At 42.7% G+C, this 24,220-nt stretch overlaps 1 protein-coding gene across 1 annotated transcript in view; it reads left to right on the top strand.

Moving 5' to 3' along the window:
- The window catches only part of MYO9A (myosin IXA), a 188,534-nt gene that overhangs the window by 42,285 nt on the left and 122,029 nt on the right, over positions 1-24,220 (top strand). Inside the window, 1 exon segment of the mRNA XM_051628736.1 lies at positions 22,318-22,412. Coding sequence (XP_051484696.1) covers positions 22,318-22,412 — 95 coding nt within the window.

Below are 24,220 nucleotides of genomic sequence, written 5' to 3'. Positions count from 1 at the left end.
TGAGAGCCTGGCCCAGGTTGCCCAGGGAAGCTGTGGCTGCCCCATCCCTGGCAGTGTTGAAGGGCAGGTTGGATGGGGCTTGGAGCAACCTGGGCTGGTGGGAGGTGTCCCTGCCCATGCAGGGGGTTGGATCCAGATGATCTTTAAGGTCCCTTCCAACCCAAACCATTCTATGAATTATGTTTCCAGCCAACCCTGTGGGAACAGCAACACGCCGCTTGCTTTTTGTGCTGCTCCCACATGGCTCTACCACATGCTGCTACCTCAGTAAGGATTTTCATAAAAATGCCTCTTATGCCTGTAAAAAAGCTAAAGTTTTTGGGAAGTCTTAGCACCGTGATGGGTGAACTGAACAGTGTCTGTGTTGTGGAGCTACCGTCCACCTCGGCTGCTGTGGCAAAGCTGGGTGGCTGTGAAATGAGTAATTTAATCTTCCTTGTTGTAAAAGCAGAGCATTTTAAAAATGTTGTATTTTCATTTACAAGAGTCCTGGCCCTACCAACACCCATAAACAAAGCCAGGAGAGAGTAAAAGTTGGTACAAAATTCTTCAAGAATTGAAATAATGAAAAATTTAGCACAGCACAAGACAAATTAGGGTGATTGGCTGTTATGAAAAATGTTATTTATAGTCATGAAAGCAATTGTGTCAGTGATTTCCATTTTAAAAGGGACCAGGAAACCATATAAACAACTATAGGAGAAGCAGGGATCCAATCCATTCACAAGTACTTCTGATTATTTCTGATTTGAAGTGTTACTGAATATATTTAATAACAAAATAATTTAATGTGGACCAGTTCATACTGTTAGGGGCAGACTGGTAGCAGGGGATGATGTAGTAGTTTCCAAGCAGTTCCTATGAAAATACTTAAAGAAATGCTAATTCCACATGCCAAGAAAATATTAATTTTGAGGGGGAAAAAAGAATTCATTTTTTAAAAGACCTTTTCAGCATAAGAAACTGTTAAAGCTGCCCCCTCCTCTCTCTTATTACAACTTTCAGGAAAGTCAGGTTTTGAAGCAGGAGAGCAGCACAGGTCTCAGAAAAAGGAGCATGTGAACCAAAAAATGCTGGTGAAGAGTCTGACTTTTTTAATTAAAAGAAGAAAAATAAAAGGATAGAAAAAGAAAAGTCTGGTAATTTCTGGTCATAATGCAATCTACAACATCTTTTTTGCCAGTGTTTTTCTGCTCTGTAATATCCTTGTGTCTGATTAGGAGGGGATAAGAACAGAGAAACGGGATTCCTATTTAGAGACCATGTAGAAGGAATCAAGGGTTTACTTGTCCCAAAATAGGCAGATTTACTTATGGTTTTCAATCAGGAGAAAAATCTTGGAGAAGGAGCTGTGTGAGGGATGCCAAAGGAGAGTGAAAACATGTGAATACAACTGCTCACGTCCAACATAAGGGCAAGACATTACAACTTTAATCTGCTTTATCATTGAGGAAGTTGGGAAATTTTTGGAGGCATGGCAGGTCTGAGCAGCAAAGGTTTGGCGTGGTGGGTCGGGGTGGGAGAGGTATCCCAAATACTTGATGCTCAAGTGCTTTCCAAAGCAGAGCAGATTTAATGTCTCTGGACCTCGGCAAAGCGTCTGACGTGGTTGGAGAAGAAACAGAAAAGGAAAAAGGAGAAAAAAGAAACAAAGAAAAGAAGAAACAAAGCAAACAGATTTTAATAAGGTCAATTTTTTTATTTTTTTTTTTTCCCCCTGAATTCCTGCTTTCTCTGAATTCCAGAAAACTGAAATGCAGGCTGGGAGATGTAAAGGGTAGCCCTGAGTCTCTTCTATGGTAAAGTATAGGAATCAGGTAGGGTTTTCTTCTTGCAGCTTAGAAGTGTCACTGTGAAATTGAATTATCCTTTAATTGAAGAAGTACAGAAGATCATCTGAGAGTGTAGAAAATGCCTCATTTTTTTTGTTCACAAAATATAGGTGGAGTGGGCTGCATCTGATGGGGCTGGCAAGGAATTGTGGTTTCCTCCTTACAACAACCTTTTCTGCAAAGCTTATATCCACTTCTTCATCGAGACTGAACTTTGCAGCCTTTAGAAATACACTGTGGTTTAATTTAAGGCGCTGAAAATTGGGGAGTTGGAAGTATTGGAGTTGATTTCTTTATTGCCTAGGCTACAGCAGCAGGAACAGCAGTGCTCAGAGGAATGTAGTTGAATTATCAGGCTGAACTCCACATTCTGGGCCAGAGTGTTCTTGGTATTTGGAGGCCTCTGGGATAGAGGTAACCTTGCCAGCAGTTCATAAATTTGAGCTGGGCTTTTTTACCTTAGTCAGGAAATTCACGTTTGAGCTTTATTTAAGCTGGGATTCACAGTGATCTAATCCCAGCACGCTGCCAAACCCAACCTGTGGCTGTTATTTTTTTTGGCCTTTCGTTGCTCTTTTTTTTTTTGTTTTGTTTTACCCCTTCGTGTTTCAGATCACTCGGAGCTGTTAATGAGGAGGGGATGAATGCAGAGGCAATCATGCCTGGCTGCTAATTGCAGGCGGGATGACAGCGGCAGTGGGCGGAGGAGTGCTTGGGATTGCAGGCACGGAGCTGACCCAGGATGTGCTCTCCAGGAAAAATGAGAATGAATAGTCTTAATTTCTCCTAACAGCAGCTAGAGGAAAGCATGTGGTGTTGTGCAAGTAGTGGGAGATTGTGTGTCTGTCTACATATCTATATATATATACATATATATATATATATATATATGCACACACCCAAGGAGACACAGATCTGCATTGCAGGTGTCATATAACACTCCAAAATAATGTCTATATAATAATAATATCTACTGTCATATGTCTTATAATAGTAATAATACATACACATGCACAAATCTGCTTCGTAGGTGTCATAATTTTGGACTTTTCTATTATAATATCTCCTATAATAATGCACGTAATATAACAATGTAATAATATATACATAGAAATCTGCATTGCAGGCACCCAAATAATATATACAATAATTTCTACTATATTAATACATGTAATTTAGTAATGTAATAATATATACACACATAAATCTGCATTACAGCTGTCATGTAACAGCTCCAAATATATATTATAATATATAAGAATATATAATTTAATAATAATAATAGAACACATAACAAGACCTACATTGCAGCTGTCATAGAAGTCCAGAATCATAAGGTAAAACCCCACTTTGTTCTCTGGGTCATGGCTTGATGTGAAGCTCAGCAACTTCCTTGTAAAAAGCATTATTGTAACTTGATCCTGAAGCTTCAGAAGAATACAGGAGATAATACAAGTAAACCCTTTTTACTGTGGATGCACACGTCCATGATGGGTACTGACAATGTTTTGGAGAGTAGTTAACAAGGGAAATTTGTCCAATATTCAAGTTATTGTATCAGTTAATGGAAAGGCCAAGTATTTTCTTTGTTTGTTGGGTGCCAGTGGCTCTGTTGGATAACTGAGGATGCTGCTGCAGTGCATGGGTGTATAACTGGGTGTTTAACAGGATGTGAAGCTAAATTAAAATTATACCTATTAAGTCAAATTTAAAGGAATTCAAGTGAATGCCCCAAAACAGCAGCTGGTCTGTACAGGGTTGATGTTCTGTAATCCCCAGCATGGTCCTTGGAGCAGAGCTCTCAGTGTACAGGTTCCCTGGCTGCAACCTGGGACTGGCAGTCATTTCTTTGTAGCAAATACAGCACATCAAAGCTCATTCCCCCACCCCCAGCTTTTCTTTTTCTGCAAAATGAGGCAAAGAATAACCTGCCCCTGCATCCTCTGTTGATTGCCACCATACACTTATCAGTATCAGCTTTAAATCAGGGCACTCTCTTGCCAGACATTTTAGATTAGCATTAAGTGGGGGAAAAAATGACACTGTGGAGACAGCAAAGACCTTCACAGACCCTTCCTTGCTCGTGAAATATGCCTATAAATTCAACAATATTCTCAGTATAACAAGTGGGCATCCAAGAGCTGCTAAACCTGGATTAATCCTGGGATTGGGCAGCTTCAGGAGGGATTATGAACGATAATACTGGCACGAGGGCTGCAAGATGTGAGGGCAGCTTCCCAAACTGCTTACGCAGCACAAAGAAACTTTACTGCAACCTCACGGCTCGTGTGCTGCTGTCTGCTTTGGGCTGTGAAGGAGAAACCTCTGCTTGCTAGAGTTACATCACAATTATAATATTTGTAATAATAGAGATGCAACATAAATAGCCTTATGGCAGAAGGGACAGAATGGGTAATGACTGGGTGCGACCTCCCTGTTGCTGCCTTGGTTTTTCGTTCTGGCTCGTGCAGCCCTTCCCTCTCCCTAACATCTGGTTTTCATCTGCTGCAGGAAAGCCAAATAATTTCAATAAAACTGGGAGAAAACATAATGCTTTAAAAAAACCCCTCAACATACTGATGTTTGCCTGATTTTCAAGTGGGGTTATTAATTCAGCTTATCAGCCTGGGTTATTGACAAAGTGGATGGCTCGGATGAGTGGCGTCATCTGACTGAGGGCACAATCCCAGTCTAACAAGGTCAGTGTGCTGCATTTTTCCTTACAAGGATCTGAAATGATAAATAATGTGAGTTGAGGTTACTCAGAAGTTGGGTGCGTCCCTCAGCGACATCTCAGCGGAGCACTGAAGCAGGGAGTTGATGCTGGGGATCAGAACAGCCTTGTCTGGGTGGGACCGGCTATGTTTTCTAAAGGACTGAACACGCAGCAATATCTGCAGCACCTTAATCTGCAGCAAAGATGTATTTCCTAAATTGCTGAAAATAAAATAGATTTATTTTTAATAAATGCAGAGTATGTGAGATCTGTCAATATAAAATAAGTACAGTACACACAAGATACATTAATATAAAATACAACGTACATGTAGGATACTTAAATACAATATAAATATATAATATATACATGTGATATATAAAAATATATTTAAAAAATACTTCCTTTGTATCTCCCCATCTAAATCTGATTAAAATTAGCCTAAATGACAACCTTAAAGTTTAGATGCAGTGTGGGTCAGCGTCTGCTTAATCTCCATCCCATTAGCAGCCCCCCTTGACTTAAGTTTTTTAATTGCCCTTTATTGATTATTGGGCTTTTAAAGAAGTCCATAAGCTCTTAGTGAGGGCTCAGCAGCGTGCAGATGGAGCACTTCTCTTGCTAGGAGCAGTATTGACTCCAGTGGTTGGGCACTCGAGGAATATTTAGTAATTTTTTTTTTTCCATTCAGGCTGCAAAACACTTGTGGATCATTAGATCAGCTGCTCCTGCCCTCACTGGCTTTTTCTCACTGGGAAAGCTTTGTTAAGATTTAATTGTAAGCAAGCAAAATATTTCTGGTTTTCTGTCTTGCATCTGTTCAGCAGGAGAAATGGAGTTGGGAGAAGGTTTTTGAGTAACTGGGTCATCTCACCTGTTGGCTTATTAAGGCATAAAGGATCTGGGCGAGCGAATACCGAAGGCTGTAGGAGCCCTAGGTTTGCATTTGATTTTAATGGCTGTAATTCTAAAATAGTTTTCTTGTTATCACATCAGAAGACCTTAAGTGCTGATTTTCCCAGAAAGTTTCATTGAGTTTGTAGCTTTCGACTGGAAATTCAAAAAGTGAAATAGGTTTGAACTTCCTATCGCCCTCTACAACTGCCTGAGAGGAGGTTGTGGTGAGGTGGGTGTTGGCCTCTTCTCCCAGGTGACCAGCGATAGGACAAGAGGAAATGGGGTCAAGCTGCACCAGGGGAGGTTCTGGCTGGATGTTAGAAAAAATTCCTTCACAGAAAGAGTGGTGTGGCCTTGGAACAGGCTGCCCAGGGAGGCACCATCCTTGGAGATGTTCAAAAAAGGGGTAGACGTGGTGTTTCAGGAGATGGTTTAGTGGTTAGGGGCTGTAGGGTGGATGGTTGGACTTGATGATCTTGAAGGTCTTTTCCAACCTTGGTGATTCCATGATTAAGTTTTATGCTTTGAGAGAAAATGCTGCATTTCCATTTATTTGACTTGATTCAAACCACGTTTGATTAGTCTTCACCTCGATTACCAGATCCACACTGCATTTTGTTTAGGAGCAAAATTTCCTTGAAGAAATGTGACTGGGATCTGGTGCTTGCAATGGCTGAAAGTGTTTTCATATGAATTACAGATGTATTTTATTATTCTCTTTGATGCATTTGTTTTGTGTCACTGGAAGAATTATGGATATAGTAATAATCCCAATCCCGCTTAGACCATATATTTTTTTGGACTGGCTCAGGATCTTGATCCGGTCAGGAATAGGATGCCCTATTTATTTATGCCACATGTCCCAGGGAGCAGGAGAGTCTAGATGGAAACCTCATAAGGTGATGTTGATGCTCAGCACTGCTTATCTTCAAGCTTTGATTCTGGGGCTTCTTAGCACCAGTTCCATCCTTTTCCCCCCTTTTTTTTGTACACTCCCTGACAGTGTGGGATTTTTATTTTCTTTCCTATGCTTTTTTTTTTTTTTCCAATTCCCACCCGGGTTTTAATTATTCTAGTGACTTCAAACTAGGCAGCTGATGAATTTTTAGTACCTCCTGTCCACCTGGATGTCCTCCAAGGGGAGAAACAGCAGAAAAAAGGAGGGATGACCGGAGTAATAGCCTCGTGTATCAGATGCCGGAGGCCGGGTGACCAAAGCCTTCCTGCTGAAATCCAGCCAGCACGAGGTAGGACAATCGTGCTGCTGTTCTCTTAGAGAGTTATAAACAAGAAGATGAGGCTCAGCAAGAGAAAGAAAGGTTTCTTTCTGGGTTTTTTCTTTTTGTGAGTTTTTTAGCTTCCTTTTCCATCCTTCCTCCTGCTCCTGAAGTGCAGGCAGAGCTACTTAGAGAAGAAGTTGTGTTTTCACATGAGTTTAATTCTTTAATGCAGTATTTTGCTTGCTGAACAAAGTCAATAAAGAAATGCATTTAATACCCTCTCTTTAAAGGTGCAAACAAAGCCCTTCTTAGCTACCATTACTGGTATTTTTTTTGGAGTTTTATAGAGCTGCTTTGAGTGAGTGAGCAGAAGCAGCATCCCCACCTTTCCCACCCAGGGTAAGCAGCTGCACTCCAGCAATTTCTGCTGCATCCTGCATGTGTCTATTCTGCACAAAAAGGAAATGGAATAATAAGCAGCTTGAAAAAGTAGTAGATTCACATAATCCCGAGTGGAAACAGAGTGGCTGTAATCTCCTTGCTTTAACCCTCCTTTCAGAATGATGTATTCTTTATTATTTAAGGGGGTTGGCTATCCTTTAACTCTATCCCTACAAAATGTTTCCAAATCCCTGAAAGTGATACATGCTGAGACATTCTGACTGTACACTGACTATGCTAGGACTGCATGAGTGGTCATCTCCTTGATGTTAGGAGCAGCTTCAGATTTGGGTGATGTATAATGAGATAACCAGATAACTTTGTAGTTCTGTGTATAGAGTAAAGGTGGATGATATAGAATCATAGAATGGTTTGGGTTGGAAGGGACCTTCCAGATCATCTAGATCCAACCCCCCTGCGTGGGCACGGACACCTCCCACCAGCCCAGGCTGCTCCAACCTGCCCTTCAACACTGCCAGGGATGGGGCAGCCACAGCTTCCCTGGGCAACCTGGGCCAGGGTCTCACCACCCTCACAGCAAAGAATTCCCTCCTCGTGGCTCACCTCAGTCTCCCCTCTTCCAGTTTTCATCCCTTCCCCCTTGTCCTCTCCCTCCCTGCCCTTGTCCCAAGTCCCTCCCCAGCTTTCCTGGAGCCCCTTCAGGCACTGGAAGGTGCTCTAAGGTCTCCCTGGAGCCTTCTCTTCTCCAGGCTGAACATGCCCAACTCTCTCAGCCTGTCTCCAGAGCAGAGCTGCTCCAGCTCTCAGATCATCTTGGTGGTCTCCTCTGGACTCTTTCCAACCGATTCATGTCCTTCCTGTGTTGGGGACTCCAGAGCACTGCAGGGGGGTCTCACCAGAGCTGAGTAGAGGGGCAGAATCCCCTTCCTGGCCCTGCTGCCCACGCTGCTTTTGCTGCAGCCCAGGACACAGTTGGTCTCTGGGCTCCAGCTCATGGTGCCAGGTCATGTTGAGCTTCTTGTCCACCATCACCCCCAAGTCCTTCTCCTCTGCACTGCTCTATAGACATTCTCCATCCAACCTGTATTTATGCTTGGGATTGCCTCAACCCAGGTGCAGGACCTTGTACTTGGCCTTGTTGAACCTGATGAGGTTGGCATGGGCCCATCCCTCAAGCCTGTCAAGGTCCCTCTGGATGACCTCCCATCCCTCCAGCATGTTGGCCTCACCACAGAGCTTGATGTTGTCAGCAAACTTGCTGAGGTTGCATCAGTCCCACTGTCCGTGTGTCTCATTTGGGCATCATGCTGTTGACCACAACCATTTGAGTGTGACCAGCCAGCCAATTCCTTATTATATATTCTATTAAAGAAAATGAGATGTAGATCTAAGATACCTTCCAGCCTTTTATTTTCCTCACTAGGACTAATACCTCTACTGAGTTTGACTGAGATCATATAAACCATCATCTCTATAGTTCTGCCTTAGTTGAAGGGGGATCCAAGACACCAACACCATGTGTTTCTTATGTTCTTTATTCAGAACAAAAGAATGATGTCTTGAATCAGACACGAAGTCACAGTCACCCCCTGGAAGCTCTATATCACATGAAGATGATCTGGGTGGTAGCTGGAGAGCTGGGTTGTACCTTTGGGCATCACTGTCCTGCCCTCGGTTCCACAGGGAACTTCCTTGCTCCAGGGGCAAGTGCAGGAGCTGTTAGCTCCTCTACTTCAAATGGTGCTTCTTGGCTCCTTTTTCCAAAGCAAGTGCAATTAGTGCCAGCCCACTCTATTCCCATATGTTGCTGTGTGTTGGGCCACCACCTGCTTCCAAATAATAGATGAAAATGTGTTTTTATCTGGGTTATAAATTATATATTGCTGCTCAGCACAGGGAATGCTTGTTTTCCCCCTTCCATTTTTCACATCTCTGTGCTCCTCTGGTTAAAGATCCTTTTTTTCCCATTGGGTTCAACTGACAAATCTCTTGCTAAATTCAGAAAAAAATCCTCTGAATTTGTGCTTGAGCTTTTCAGTTTGTCTTAGCCTGGCTGAAGACATGTATTCTAAAGTTTGTTGGGTTTTCCATCTATTCCAGTTAGTCTGGTTAAAGATAATGTCTATATGTAAGGGCTGGGCATCAAGAAGGCAGGGACAACCTCCTGTCACTTGTGCCCTGTGACAGGACGAGGGGCAATGGATTCAAACTTGAGCCCAGGAAGTTCCACCTCAACATGAGGAAGAACTTCTTTCCTGTGAGGGTGACAGAGCCCTGGGACAGGCTGCCCAGAGAGGCTGTGGAGTCTCCTTCTCTGGAGACTTTCAAGACCCATCTGGATGCCTTTCTGAGTGACCTGCCCTAGTTGGTTGTGTGTTTTTTTTGGCCCTGCTCTGGCAGGGGGGTTGGACTCGATCTTTGGAGGTCCCTTCCAACCCCTGACATTCTGTGATTCTGTGAATGCTGCATCTGTATACAGATTTTCTTGCCTCTATCTGCATCCTATCACAGCTTCTAGGATACCACCTAGGTTGTGATTTCAGTTTATTTACTGTATATTTAGTTGCAGAAAATTACCAGAAGACTTTAAACACACTGCAGTGGTTCTCCGCTTCATAGAAGAAATGCTGGTCTAAACGTTACTGTTCACTGCAGGTTTCATCTGAGGGGGGTTGTACACCTTTTGTTTAATTACACAGTGTTAGAAGGGAAGCATGGTGGGTGAATGTCTTCAGCATGGGGAGCAGTGGGAGAGGGTTTGTCACACTGCATGGTGGCAGTTGAACAGAAAAGGTGTTAAAAAAAATGAGATGTTGAGTCCCTGTCTGCTGGAAACCAGCACTTCAGCAAAACTGGAGAGAACTTAATAAGTGTTTACTCTAACAAAGCATTGCTGGTTTGCATGAGATTACTTGGAGAGCAAAGTCAGTTGTTACTGTTTACTCCACCAAGCAAAACTCCCGTGAGTTTCCCAAGTGGATCATCTGCATTTCTCCTGGCACCAGCTGTGCAGAGTGTTGTAGCATGAAATACTTGTGCACAGCTCTGGGCGCAGCAACCAGAACCTCTCTGGTTTGTTCTGAGCAGGTCATGGTCTGTCCATCTGTCACACACCTGTCTTGTCATTTCAATGTGGTGCTGCACCTACAAGTTACTCTAGTGTTTGCTGCATTCTTCTAAAGGTTTAAACAGTTGGTGTTCTCCAAAACATTAGATACAAAGACTAAAGAAATTGCTAAGTTAAATGTTATTAGATGCTTTTGGAGACTTAATTTGCACTGCAGTTCTTAGGCATCCTCAGCACCACAGCATCCTCTTCTCCCTCCCCTGCTTCATGGAGCTCTGGGGATCAGCTCAAGGTGAGCTCATGTCTGGGAGGACCCCAGCATCACGTGCTGTGGAATTTGGAAGACGTGTGGCAATGGATGGAAGGAGGTCCCAGAAGGAGTTTTGATGGCTCTTGGATGCAGCTCTGAAAATGGGGATTAGGTTCCTTCCTCTGGTTTCCTACATTTTGGGTCAGATCCCCAACTCAAAGCGTGTGGTTTGCGCAGACTTTTTGCTTCTTCGTGTCCTGGTGCCTGACGTCTTGCAGTGACACTGGATATTTGAGGCCACCCTATAAATTCATACTGCAAGTGCTTTTAAAAATCCTGCCCATTGATGGAAGATACAGCCTCCAGCTACATTTCTTAATACATATATGAAAAAATGAAATACAATGAAGGTGCTTTTGAGTCCTCACTTCATGATCTCTCTTTATTGACTAAGGTGAACAATGAAGAGCTGCTCATCTTTATGTGGGGAGGAGCAGCAATGGCTCAGCATCCTTAGCATGCTGGCCATCACATCCATGCTGGCATGCCAAGGGTGGGCTCAGTTTGGCTCCTGCTCTTTCCAAAAAGCTGGGGAACATGCTCCCAACACGCTGTCCCAACTGCTCAGCATTTTGCAAAGGAAAAGGTGGACAACGTAAAAATACCTGTGTTGGTTTGGCAGGGTGTTTTCTGCTGCTTGGGAAGCTGGAGTACAAAATCTCAGCACATTTCCCTTCAGTTTATTAATTCAGGGCTTTCATTTTTGTTGGATTTTTTAAAAAAGAAAATAACCCAAAGGCTCCTCTCAGATCTCCCATCCTTGGCAGTATTGCAGGGTCCTGTGCAAGGCTGAATAGATGATTTGGGCAGGGTGTGCTTGGCATGGTAACACATTCTCTGCATGGACATCTCTTGCCTGTGAAACTGCATCCAAACCCCCTGCCATGGGGGGCATCACCTGCTCCACGCTCTCCTGGCAGCTCTTCCTTACCCTGGAGGCAATGGTTGGTATGGTGTTGCATTTACCTCCAGCTTAGTAACCTTCAGTTTATAGAAGAATCTCCATCGTAACCTCAAAAATACCCACGTTTAATACCTTTGGAAAGGTGGCAAGTGGTACCTCTTATATTGTCCTGTTTTGCTGAAAATACCCACTTGAGCAGTTGCATCCTCTCCTAAAACAAATGCCAGGGAAGAATGAATTGATTTTTCCAACTTCTCTTTTGCTCCCTAAAAACAACTGGTGCCAGCCGTTGTTTTTCCTGCCACTTATCACATATTCTGGTCACTGATAATTATTTTTTTCAATGCTACACATCAGTCCTATGAAAGAATTCTTTTTTGCAGTGCTGTGCATCAGTCTGGCTCCTGGGGTGTTGTTACTCATTCCCAAGTCTTACTAATAAACATTTTTGAGCTCCCATTTCAGCATTTGAACTGGACTAAAAAGGGGCAACGACATTTTTATGGATTGGTGAGGCATCTGAAGCTGCCTGCAGCTCCTGCAACGTTGTGAGAGCTGGAAAACATCATCCCAGCAGAGCTGCTGTGGTGTAAACGAGTCATCTGAAAGGCTTTCGATGCAGGGACATTTGATGCCGCAGCTTTAATAGCGCTTGAAATTTTGGAATTGCGTCAAGAAGAGTTGTGGATTATTTATATAATCCTGCAGAAGAGCAGGGAAGGGCTGGAGACATGTATATTAACATTTCACCTTGTTCTTACTTGTGGCAGAAGACAACCGTGGGGTTTGTTGTGTTGATTTAGTGGCAGAGCTCTGATATGATTTTTATATTTTTGGAGGGGAGGATGTGTATTATTTTTTGTCTGTAACTCGCAAAAAGTAGCTGAGGTCTGAAAGGAAGGATAACAGAGGCAGGAGCCAAGCTGGGTCTCGTATTTCAGTGGTATGCTTTTGTTGCTGCTAACGTGTTTTTGTTTTTCTTCATTACACATATTTCTCTTGGGAAAAGCAGGAAAAATATGTGTGTAAAATATACACGAGGGCTCTGTGCCTCTGCTAAGAGGTTCCAGATGGGGGAGGCGTTAAAGTGGGGACACTTTCTCCTGCCTTTCTGTTTGTGGCATGGAGTTTGGTGACAAAGCTGCAGGAAAACTTGTGTCAAGTCCAGGACAGTGAATGGTTCAATTTTAATTAAGTGTTTTTTGGGCTATCCAAGTAGGAAGTAGGAAGTTGAAACTTCATTTTTAAACATTTATGGCCCCATGCAGGATCATTATATTAAAAAAAAAAAAAAAAGTTTTAAAAGTTTTGATGGTACTTTGAGAGGCCTCTTCCAAGGGCTGGAGAGTGTCCAAGGGCTGAACCAGATACCAAGAGATATCCAGACCAGATACCTCTGCTTGATTTAGAGGCTGATGGTTGGTGAGGAGGGGATGGAATCTGGTGGAGATTCCCTCTAAGGGAAGAGAGTCAGGTGATGTTTCGCTTCCATGCCAGGCAGCACCTCTCAGCTCTGGCTCAGGTTGGTGTTGAGTTGGAGGTGCTCCTCTTCAAGAACACCTCCCCAGACTTCGATGACTTGTTTTCACACCTGCTTTCAGGCTGAAGGTCCACAGGTCCACCACCTGAAGGAAGCAGTATTGCAGCAAAAGCCACAGCCTGGGCTCAGGCCAGCTGTCAGTGCTAACAGCCTGTCATCACCAACTCTTCAAATAAGTGAGTCATAGCTCCAGCAAACACTTCTGAGTGTTACTAGAGCTGTCAAAAAATGACAACAGTGCTAAGAGCTTGCTTACAGTAAAGTGTGTTATGTCCTAAGGGAGCATAGTCTCCTACATGGGTATTTTTTTTTTGCCTGAGGAAATTATTATTTTTTTTTTAAGTACTTGGTTTTGGGATGTCATGTGTTGTACCATTTGAGACATTGATGCTTCTGAGACAACGTGATTCTGACTCAAAAGACTCAAAATGTTACTTCTAGAAGTGTGAGGAGCAAAGGGTAAGGACTGCCTTTCTAGAGCTGTTTGTAGTGCTCAATGCACTAAAAAGTAATGGGAGGTGCATCAGAGGCAGGGATTTACCCCCTTCTTCTGCAGAGCATTGAAGCACTGGGATGTTTGTCTAGTTTTGGAAATGGAGAAGTCATCTTTTCTGTAACAGTGGGTTTGTGGTGGGTGAGACACGAGTGCTCAGCAGCTCTGGAGACTCAAAAGCCTCAACCTTGAGGAAAAGGCCAATCCTTGTGCTGCATTTGTCATCTTTTCCTTGGCTCAAGGGACATGAGCTGCTGTAGTAGCTGCAATAAGACTTCATTAATGGGCTGTGATCCTGCCACACTGCCAGGTTGTTTCTGGCAGTTACAGAGGAGTTTCAATCACAGGATCAGCTGTTCGTGGTGCATGGGCTGTACTTGATCTAGCTCTGTAAAAACAGATTATGCAAGGTGGGGAAATCAGGGTATAACTTGATGCTGTAATATATAATATAACCTATTAGACAGTCACTTTCCATATACATTAACGTTTTTTATCAATCAATATTCTATTAGGGCTGTTTTGTTTCTGCTGTAGTGCTTGGTTTTGGTACTTGTATTGCCTGCTGGGGGAGAGCCAAGTCTCTTCTTAAGCCATGACTTGTTTTTAACTGGTCATTTTAATGCTCTGTGATTATTTTATTTCTCCATCAGTATGAAAAAAATAATTTGAAGCTCCAATTAAATAGATGTTGTGTGGTTCTGGGGCCTGTCAGACACTTCCTACCTGCATCTCATGTAGTAAAATTTGTTCTTTGGCTGCAGAACATAAATGCTGGGAGTTGTAAGCATGCCCTGAGCTGGAGACACTGCTGTAATAACATCAAACTTCCCAACTTCATTTTGGGATTCTTCTATAAATCCGAAGAAGAACCCAGGCTGAAGGTTTTGTTTTTTTTTTCTACCAGAACATTTGTTGTCCAATGTGCTTATGGAAACCATGGGCATCTGGCTGCTCTTCCCAGGGCTGTCCACTCTATACATAAAAACATCAATGTATGAGCAGAGGACCAGAGATGTGAGCCAGACCTGATGGATTTGGCAGCTGCTGCCTCCAGGACCCATCAGTACCAGCATTGGCCAATGACTTTCTGCCAGATGAGCTGGGGTTTTTTTCCATTGTGGCACTTGTGTAGGAAAACTGTCCCTGTTTGGGAAGAAGACTTAAGCAGAAGGGTTTGGGTTGGGTTTGGGTTTTATTCCATTGCATCGTGGTTAAGTGGGAATTCCTTTTTTCCGGAGCATTGCTTAGAAGGAGGAAGCTGAAATGGGCTGATGCTGTGTTTAAATTTGAGGAAAGGAGGGGATATTCTGCTGATGTTGAAGCATTTGCCAGGAATGCAGATGATCTCCCAAACAAGTGTGTGTTGTACTGACTTTTATAGTACTTTATCTGGAGGATCTTACTCTGTAAGTGTATTTAATGGTGCTCTGGTTATTTCCATTACATGTGCTGGCACTTCTCTTAGACAATTAAATTAACCCCAAAAACCTTCTCCAAATCGGTGCTCTCCCATTAGAAGTAATTTTCTCCCATATTTGAATTGGGCAGTAGGATCTCCATGTGCACCAAGACAAGCTTGTCTTCACTCACCCTGTGTTTTAAGCCTAATTGCTGCAAAAGGCTTGTGGTTAGTTGCTCCATCCCAGGATGGCCCAGTGCCCTTGAATGGTTCGATTTGCTGTGACCAGGTAGCTTTAGTGCAACTGTTTTGCAATAGCAGAGACATTTTGAGTTGGTTAAAACTATTTGTAACAAAATATTTCAGAGAGTTGTTTCATAGCCTGTATCATGATAGTAGGGTTTTATGCATAAATTAAAGCACAAGAAGACATGGCTGTTAATGTGGTCGAACTCGCTTGGCTTCCATTCAATAATGATAATAATGAAATGAGGTATTTGTTGTGCTTTAGATTGGAAGAAAACCATGAAGGTTAATTCTGCGTAGGGAACGGTGTGTTGTCGTTGGCAGTAAGATGAAGAGATGAAGAGTGTTTCAGCATTCATAAATGCAACAACTAATCATAGAATCACCCTGCTTGGAAGGGGCCTTGAAGATCATCAAGTCCAACCATAGCCTAACTCCCCTGACCATAACCTGATTTACCCATTCAGTGCTTAAATCATGTCTCTAAGCACTGTATCTACATTACTTGCAGGGATGATGACTCCATCACCTCCCTGGCCTGCCCATTCCAGTGCCAACCACTCTTTTGGTAAAGAAATTATTTCTCATATCCAGTTGAAACCTCCCTTGGTGCAGCTTTGGGCCATTTCCTCCTGTCCTGTAATACATTTATTGGGAGCAGGGAAACCCCTTAAATAGGGTTTTGGAGCTTTGGGCAGTTTTTGCAAGCCTGTCCATTTGGATCTGTTCTCCATAAAGTCTATATGGAGGAAGGAGAGGAAGGGTCTCCCCAGCACATCTGAGGTGTTTTTGTCCTTTGGATTTACCCCATCTGAAGTATTTTCAGGTTGCACATTTGAAAAAGTTCTTTGGCAGGGAATGAAAAGCAAGGGGATTGGGTGCTTTTAATGTCATCTTTTACCTGCAACAGATTTGTGTTGCAAGGAAGGAAACCATACATCTAGTACTACTTTTAAATTAATTTATTTATTTTTTCTTGTGGTAGAGCAGCAGCTGGAGCTTTGCAAATATTTCCTTTTAAAAATACTGAGTTGTTTTCTTTCATGCAACCCTCTGTGTGCTGTAGGTATTGCCAACCAGGAGATGCCACAGGGGTTATCAGTTACATGGGGGGATGCATTGAGAGGCAATACCTTAAGAATTCTGGGCTCCCCAGTTCATAAAGGATAAGGAACTACTGGAAAAAACCCAGTGCAGGGACCACAAAGATGCGGAGGGGTCTGGATCATCTGCCCTGTGAGGAAAGGCTGGGAGAGCTGGGGCTGCTCAGCCTGGAGAGGAGGAGGCTGAGGGGGGATCTCATCAGTGCTTATAAATGTCTACAGGGGGTGTCAGGAGGATGGGGCCAGGCTCTTTTCCACAGTGCCCAGTGACAGGTCACGGGGCAAAGGGTACAAGCTGGAGCACAGGAGGTTCAGGCTAAACATAAGGAAAAACTTCCTTACTGTGAGGGTGACAGAGCCCTGGGACAGGATGGAAAACTGGGGTTTGACTCCACAATGTGTTCCAGTGACTCACTGAAGAAAAGAATATACTGAAAGAGAAACCTTTAAAAGCTTTTAAAGGCCAATGTTTGGCAGTTCAGGGTTGCAGGTTGTTCTTGGTGAGAGCTCTGCTCAAGCACTGGAATGACTTTGTGGTTTGTGTTCTGTACCGTAAAAAGCTTTGATGGTTTCACTAGGCAGCACAGAACATGAACCACAACCAAAAGAATCAAAGAGTGAGGTGTTGGTGCTTGGACTCCTGTTTTATTGCTATAAGCTGGATATTCAGTATGATTACTCAGCCATGCAGAACAATGCCTTGAAGGATCCATACAAAGGCTGTTTTACTCTGCAAGAATTCAAGGTGTAACTCACATGCTTTGGTGCTCATTTGGATGCTTTTTTAGGTGTCATGGGCTCTGCTGTTTAGAGGTGACTTTAGGGCTCTCTGCGGAAACCAAAAGTTGGGGGAGGTATCTCAAAGTGGTGTGGTTTTAGCAGTGAGTTCAAGCTGATAGGTTTTATCAGGCATTGAGCTGCAGATTTAAATGTAGTATTTCCCAGGGCAGCAGCAATAATGAGAAGAGATTTAGCAAAGCTCTAGTTTAAGTAGTCTAGATGCATTTTATATTCTGGCTGTAATTCAATATATTCCTGTTAAAAAGCAATATAACAGGAAAAGAAGAGTTCTGGGAGCTTGGTTGCAGGTTGAATGGAAACAAGCAAAAATTATCTTTATCAGCAGCTGTTTATGTTTCCTGCTGCAGAAAGGAATTTGTAACTGCAGAGAATTACTTGAAAAGCCAGTGAATGCTCTGGTTACATTCAAAAATCCTCATTAAAATTACAAAATTTCAAGATGCTATGTTTTTCTTTTCTGTGCCTTCTTCCTTTTGGAATAAAGACATTCTTGCAAATTATGATTTTGTTCAAGCATAATGTGTAGAATACTGAGAAACATAGCCTTCAGATCTGGAAACAAATATCAGGTGATGTTTAAAACTACCAGTTTTTGTGGAAGTTTATGCTGGGCTTCTCTAACAGAAGCTGTAGGTAAAGCATAACTGAGAGGGGCATGGAATCCTCACTGGTACAATGATGGTGTCGTGTCCATCTAACTCTGGCTCTGGCCGCCTGCTGATGTTTTTTCATAGAATCATAGAATGATTTGAGTTGGAAGGGACCTTACAGACCATCTAGATCCAACCCCTGCATGGGCAGGGACACCTCCCACCAGCCCAGGCTGCTCCAAGCCCCATCCAACCTGCCCTTCAACACTGCCAGGGATGGGGCAGCCACAGCTTCCCTGGGCAACCTGGGCCAGGCTCTCACCACCCTCACACTCCAGAATTCCCTCCTCATGTCCAACCTCAATCTCCCCTCTTCCAGTTTTCATCCCTTCCCCCTTGTCCTCTCCCTCCCTGCCCTTGTCCCAAGTCCCTCCCCAGCTTTCCTGGAGCCCCTTCAGGCACTGGAAGGTGCTCTAAGGTCTCCCTGGAGCCTTCTCTTCTCCAGGCTGAACACCCCAACTCTCCCAGCCTGTCTCCAGAGCAGAGCTGCTCCAGCCCTCCCATCATCTCTGTGGCCTCCTCTGGACTTGCTCCAGGAGGTCCATGTCCTTCCTGCAGGGGTTCCAGAACTGGACACAGTTCACCAGGTGGGGTCTCACAAGAACTGAGTAAAGGGGAGGAGAATAATCTAACTTGCCCTGCTGTCCATGCTGCTTTTGCTGCAGCCCAGGACACAGTTGGTTTCTGGGCTACAGCACAAGGTGCCAGCTCATGTTGAGCTTCTTGTCCACCATCACCCCTAAGTCCATCTTCCAGGTTGTTCTCAATCCATTCTCCATCCAACCTGTATTTTTTTTGATGGTAAATTGACTTTTCCCAGTGCTGGTTTCTTTACTGCAGTCCCAGTACATTAATGTTTGGGCTGTTGGCACATCACATGGACTCTGCGCCCCTTTTTTGTCCTTTCCCAGCATCCATATAAGCAAGCAGTTGAATTCACAAGTGTTCTCTTCAGTGGCATATGTTCAGAGCAGTGTCTGATTTCCCTGGCTGCTGCATTGCTGGCTGACACTTTGAGTTTCCACCTTGCTTACACAGTTACAAGTCATTCATACTTCATGAATACGTTTCATTCACGAATTCCAAAATTCACAGTAAACCAGGGAATACGAGTCTTCCTGCAGGCTCTTGTCTGATACTAACCTATTTCATGTCCCAAGCATGACTAAAGCTTGCTTCTGGTCCTTTAAGTGCCCCATGATGGAGTATAACTATTGACAGAACTATTCCATGATGTTATAGCCCGTACTGAGATTTAGGCAGTTGCCTTGCTTTTCTGCTGATACATGTCCATGGTATGGCTTTCTAAAAAATTAAATTCACATTTCAAGTAGATGGGAAACCATTGAAAAACTCTTGTCTATGAATACATTTCTCTTTCTGTGTAACAAAGATAAAATTATGTCTTTATTTTCCCCTCAAAGGGTGGGTGCTGGAGGCCCCTTTGAGAAGGGCAGGGCTGGGGACCTTAAACACACCAGTGAGGGCACATATTTCCCCTAGTGCTTTACCACAGGAGCTTTTTTTCCACTGGGAAATGCAACTGTTATTCCATAGGGGTTATTTTATATGGGAATGATATTCAGTTAAGGTTATCTATCTAACAGTGTCTCATTGCCATACTAGAACAAGTCACGGCGGTGCTTTTCTAGCTGCAGGTGTTTGGAAAACAATCTTATTTCAGCAAAGACAACAAAATAATCCTTATTCTGGTGGTAATTTGTAATTAATCCAGATTGCATTAATATTCAGTCCATAGTGAAGAGACCATGAACCTTCAGGATCAGGCGAGCAGGAACGTGAAGTGTTTAGCCACAAAATTGTTAATTATTTTTTCCCTGCCATCCAGGATAAGCATCTCTTTGTGTAGGAGAGTGGTAGGAGGCAGGAGGAATGAAGCTGCTCATTTCTCTGCTCAGTCACCAGTGCCAGGTCCAGAGGGATGCTCAGCTCCTACAGAGGAACGTATTGAATTTTGTTTCCTTCAAAATGTTGAGCCCTGGCCAGGAAAAGCTTTGGTGTCCCTGAGAATTTCAGGAATGCTGTTACGGAGTTTTGTCCATTGAGCTCAACAGCTTTGAATCAATGAGTGAGTAAAGGGAAATAATGGCCACAGATGATCATTTGGTTTAGGGAAGTCGTTGTAACTCATGTTGTGTTTTCCAAGGCTGAATTATTATATTCTACCCTGCTGCAGGAGGACACAGTGTCCTGCTCAAGTATATATAGATTAGGCCTGCATAAATGGAATTAATCACACTTTTTTTAAAGCCCAATCATTCTGTTAAAGAAACAGGGTGAGTAAATCAAACAAAATGTATTAAGCTGTTGCCTCAGGTTAAACATCAGGCATTTCTGGAGCTGCTTGTTGGCCCAACACCAGTGTGATTCTGCTGTGGAGTCAGCCCTGAGCTTGAACAAGGCAAAAGCCAAAGAGCTTTCTCATTTACGTCAGCTATAAAGGAAAGTGCATGAAAGTGGGATATTAGGAGTTATGATTCTGTAGGTGTTTGGGTTCTAATATATAATGTGGTCTGGCATATTAATCCAGGAAAAAAGCTTGTAAAAAAAGAGGGCTCTGGCAGTTCCCCACTCCTAGATTTGAAACCTTTTATCCTGGCTCTAGATGTTACTGAGTAAAAATGATTTTTTTCGAGGGCAAGGCTCTTCCTGAACAAATCCTAACAAATAAACTGTGACCTATTAAAGTATAAGCACAGGGAGCCAAATCAGAAATCATTTTAGTATTTTTTTCCTTCAGTTCTTTATTAAATTATATGAAAAGGTGAATAAAATCATGTTGCTGTCCATTTAGTCTGAGTTCATGTTGCTGCTGGCTCATTTCTTCTCAGTGAACAGCATTAATTAGGTGCATAGAAAATGTGTCTTTTGGCCTTCACATGATGTCCTAGATTGTCCTGTCACAGTGAAATACTCATAATGTAAATAGTATTCTTTAAAACAAATGTATAAATGCATGGTGAAGCACTAGCTTGTGTGAAATATCACCATATTCTGCTTAAAAGCTTCTTGCTGTGTCTCTGCCTGCTGAAATGCCTGAAGGAGGACAGGTCAGTCCTCAGAAATGTTAAATGGCATCCCATCTTTTCGTGCCAAAATCCCTGTTTTTGGGGAAAGGGTGCCTGGATTTTCAGCACCAGGAGGGTCTGAGGGGCTTCAGTGATCACCCGAAGGTGTGGATACCTCTGATGGCCTTCTCAAGGTGCAGTAGAAGGGGGGATACTGGGTGAGGGGAGGATTTTGGGGTGGAATAAGCAAAAAACACGTGTGAACAGCCTGAAAAGATGTGAAACATCTGCAGGAGAGTGTTTCTTAGCTGTGTGTCTGAAGGAATCACTTCTCCAGTATAATCTGCTTGCTTAACAGGTTTTGACTATCCCAGAACTTGTTTTAGTCAACTAAACTGAATTCATATGCAACAGCTTGAGTTTAACCAAATCCCTGTATTCAAATAGGGGGCAAAATCACATCGTTTTTCTGTTAGCAAATCTTGTTTGGTTCCTAAGTCATTAAATCTAAGCAGATTGGTAAATAAATCTACCTGGGAAGACAAAAGTAGACATGAGACTGTGCATCATGCAGGTGCTGAAGGTGTCAAGTGCCTTTTTGCCAAGGTTTCATTTAATTTGGCCTTTATTTTTTGCTTTTAGTTGCAAAGTTAAATCCAAAAAGGTCATTTGAAAAGCTCCAGATTATAGATGTAAAGCCCTTTTAATCTTTTCTAATAAATAGCTGAACAGGGAATAAATCTATTGGGAGCTCAGAGCTGAGCTCTGATATTAAAGCCTCAGCACAAAATGTATTTCTAATTGTAATTCAACATCCATACACAAACAACACTTAGAAATTATCTTGCCTATAATTACTTTAAATAAATTTGGCTTAGAAGAAAAGGTGAATGATTACTGAAACTGGTTTAATAAAGGAAACATTAATTGGACGTGGCAGCTTGACAGATTCTGTCACCGTGTGCTGGATTAAAGAATCGTTATTATTAAAGTGATTTAGGCACAATTGAAAATACCAGGTTTTGATGAGGCTGAGCTGCAATTCTTACAGGTTGCCAGTAGCTCTTCTGTTCAGAGATTTCATTAAAATGGCAATAAATGACTCTGTGTATTAGATGCCTCAGTAAGGCAGGCTTTTAATAAAAGCTTTGCATGGTAAAGACTGAAAAGCATTTTGATTTGGGAAAAACAAGAGCAGCAAATGGAAACACCAGAGTCTGAAATGCTGAATGTACTCTGGGTTATGCTGGTGCTACATGTGACATTGTCTAACATCTCAGTAGCCTTCAAAGGATTTTTTTTCCCCTAATTCCGTATATAATTAAAAAGCAGCCTCCTCTAGCTCATTAACATTTAGAGTCTTGTTGGAGCAGTCTACTTTTATATTTATTTAAATGGATAGAGCACAGCCTTAATATATACTATAATAACTTCAAGTATTAAAAATCTCTGGTATAGCTAACACTTCATTTTGAAACACTGTTCATCTGCCCTTCTTGAATACCAAGTTGAAAGTGAATATTGTCCCAGAACTCGGGTTATTTTGTAGACTGTTCCACCAGCTTTCACCAAAATGCTTTTCGTTGATGATACGATAGCGAAAGCCCCAAAGTGAAGTTGTGATTGGCATGTGTATAAACAAGGTAAATAAGGTGAATAAAAGTGGCTCTTCAAAGGTAATGATGGCATCTCTCTCTTTTGACAGGCTTTTGGAAATGCAAAAACAGCACATAACAACAACTCGAGTCGCTTTGGCAAATTTATTCAAGTGAATTATCAGGAGACAGGCACTGTGCGAGGGTAAGTGACAATGGGCTTGAAGATGCTGTACGTGCTCCTCCCTGCAAAAGGAGCCTAAACAGGCTGCAGTGGGGGGTACATGAAGAAGAAGGTGAATTGTTTTGGCCAGTATGTTTCCCAGAATGAAAAGGGGAAAGAAATTATTATATTTTTTAGCATATTTAAATTGGTTGAAATGAAAATGTTGGTGTATCTGAGCTGCATGTTGAAGTGTGAATATACCTGAGCTGGCGTCAATCCTGATTGACAACTGTATAATTAAGCTAAAATGGCACTTTTCCTCTTAAGATAGCAGGTAAGGCAGGAAAAAGGAATGTTTTAGGTCGGGTGGGTTAGGGGGCTGGAGCATATGATAGGAAGTAGAGGCTGAACAAGCTGGCTTTGCTCAGGCTTAGAGGGAGAAAAGCAAGGGGGGGTTTAATCTCCAGCTGCTGCTGCAGAAGCAATGGAGCCAGACTCCTCTTGATTGCTGTCTAATTCCCCATATGCTTCTGTCTTTACCCAGAAATCTCTCTTTAGCCCAGCCCTTAACCAGTTAAGGCCTCTTTTTTTTCCCCTGCGCTATTGCAAGGAGATATTTGTCTCCATCATGGTTCTCCCCAGCTTATTTCAGCATCTCTTCTGCTCCCCGAAGCTCACGGGGCATCCAGCTGTCCCTCAAACCTTCCTTCTCCTGAGGAGGGCTGCAGCAGAAGTGCTGCATGGTGGAAATCCTATGGAACCTTCTGGGTGGGCTTACCTAAGCCTGGCTTTGCTTTGGCTTTAGACAATTTACATGGCATTGGGTCATCCCATAGTGCCTCACGCTAGCTCTAAATAAGCAGGGCTTCTTAAGTCCTCTTTTTCTCCAGGTTAATTTACTCAGCTGGAAACAGAAGAGTCACAAAAAACCAAAGTGGCATTCCAGAGGTTGTATAATTTCTGCAGCTAGCTAAGAGATCTCTTGCTGAGACTTTGTTGGTATTTTAGAGAATTGCATTTCAATTATTTTTTCATTCCTCTTTTCCAGCAGAACAGGAGCACACAAAAAGCTTCCATTAATTTTTCAGGAGAGCTTGGGTACTCTGTGTACCTTCCCTCTGGTTTTTTTTCTTCCTACGTCAAATCTCATGTTCTTTTTCTTTTTTTTTTTCTTCTTCTTCAATTCTGGTGAACATTTCTCAAGAAAGGATAGATGTTGTTCTCTGTGTTTTTTTAATACCTACTGAAATACAGGGTAACAAGAATCCAACAGGCGCGTTAACAATGTATTATCTTGGCATGCTCTGTCAGCTTTATGGAAGCAGGCTTTATTTATACTTGGCAGATAAGTGCAAGTGACATTGTATTGGTGTACCTGCACTGATTAAAGTAAGAGGAATATTCTCCCTTCTTTAAAAAAATGCTCTTTCCTGGTCTTTGGTTGCATGGTGTGGTGTGACTGTGCTTTGCTATCAGCTCGTGGGGCTGCCCCGATGAAAAGAAAGACATTTAAAAAACTCTGTGAGTTGTTCCTGGCATAGGAGACCACATTTTTTTCCCATAGTCTTACCAAGAAGATCACAAGTACTTTTATTTCTCAAAAAAACTTAGCATAGATTTTAAGCACAACCCGAGTCAATTATCCCCCTGTATTCTGCATATGATTTGCTTTGTTAATGCAGCTGTAATTTGCAGCCCCTCATCAGCATTTTGCTGTGTTTGGAGGCTGCAAATAGTAGTTGGATATTTGCTTACAAACCCCATATGAGCATAATGGCCCCAAAACATGAAGCAAATTTAAACTTAAGTGCTGTAATAGCCAAGAGATTTAGTAGCAGCCAACCCCA

Source organism: Apus apus, chromosome 10, assembly GCF_020740795.1.
Source record: "Apus apus isolate bApuApu2 chromosome 10, bApuApu2.pri.cur, whole genome shotgun sequence".
NCBI lineage: Eukaryota > Metazoa > Chordata > Aves > Apodiformes > Apodidae > Apus > Apus apus.
The sequence above is the reverse complement of the archived record's forward strand: the minus strand, read 5'-3'. Positions and strand labels throughout refer to the sequence as shown.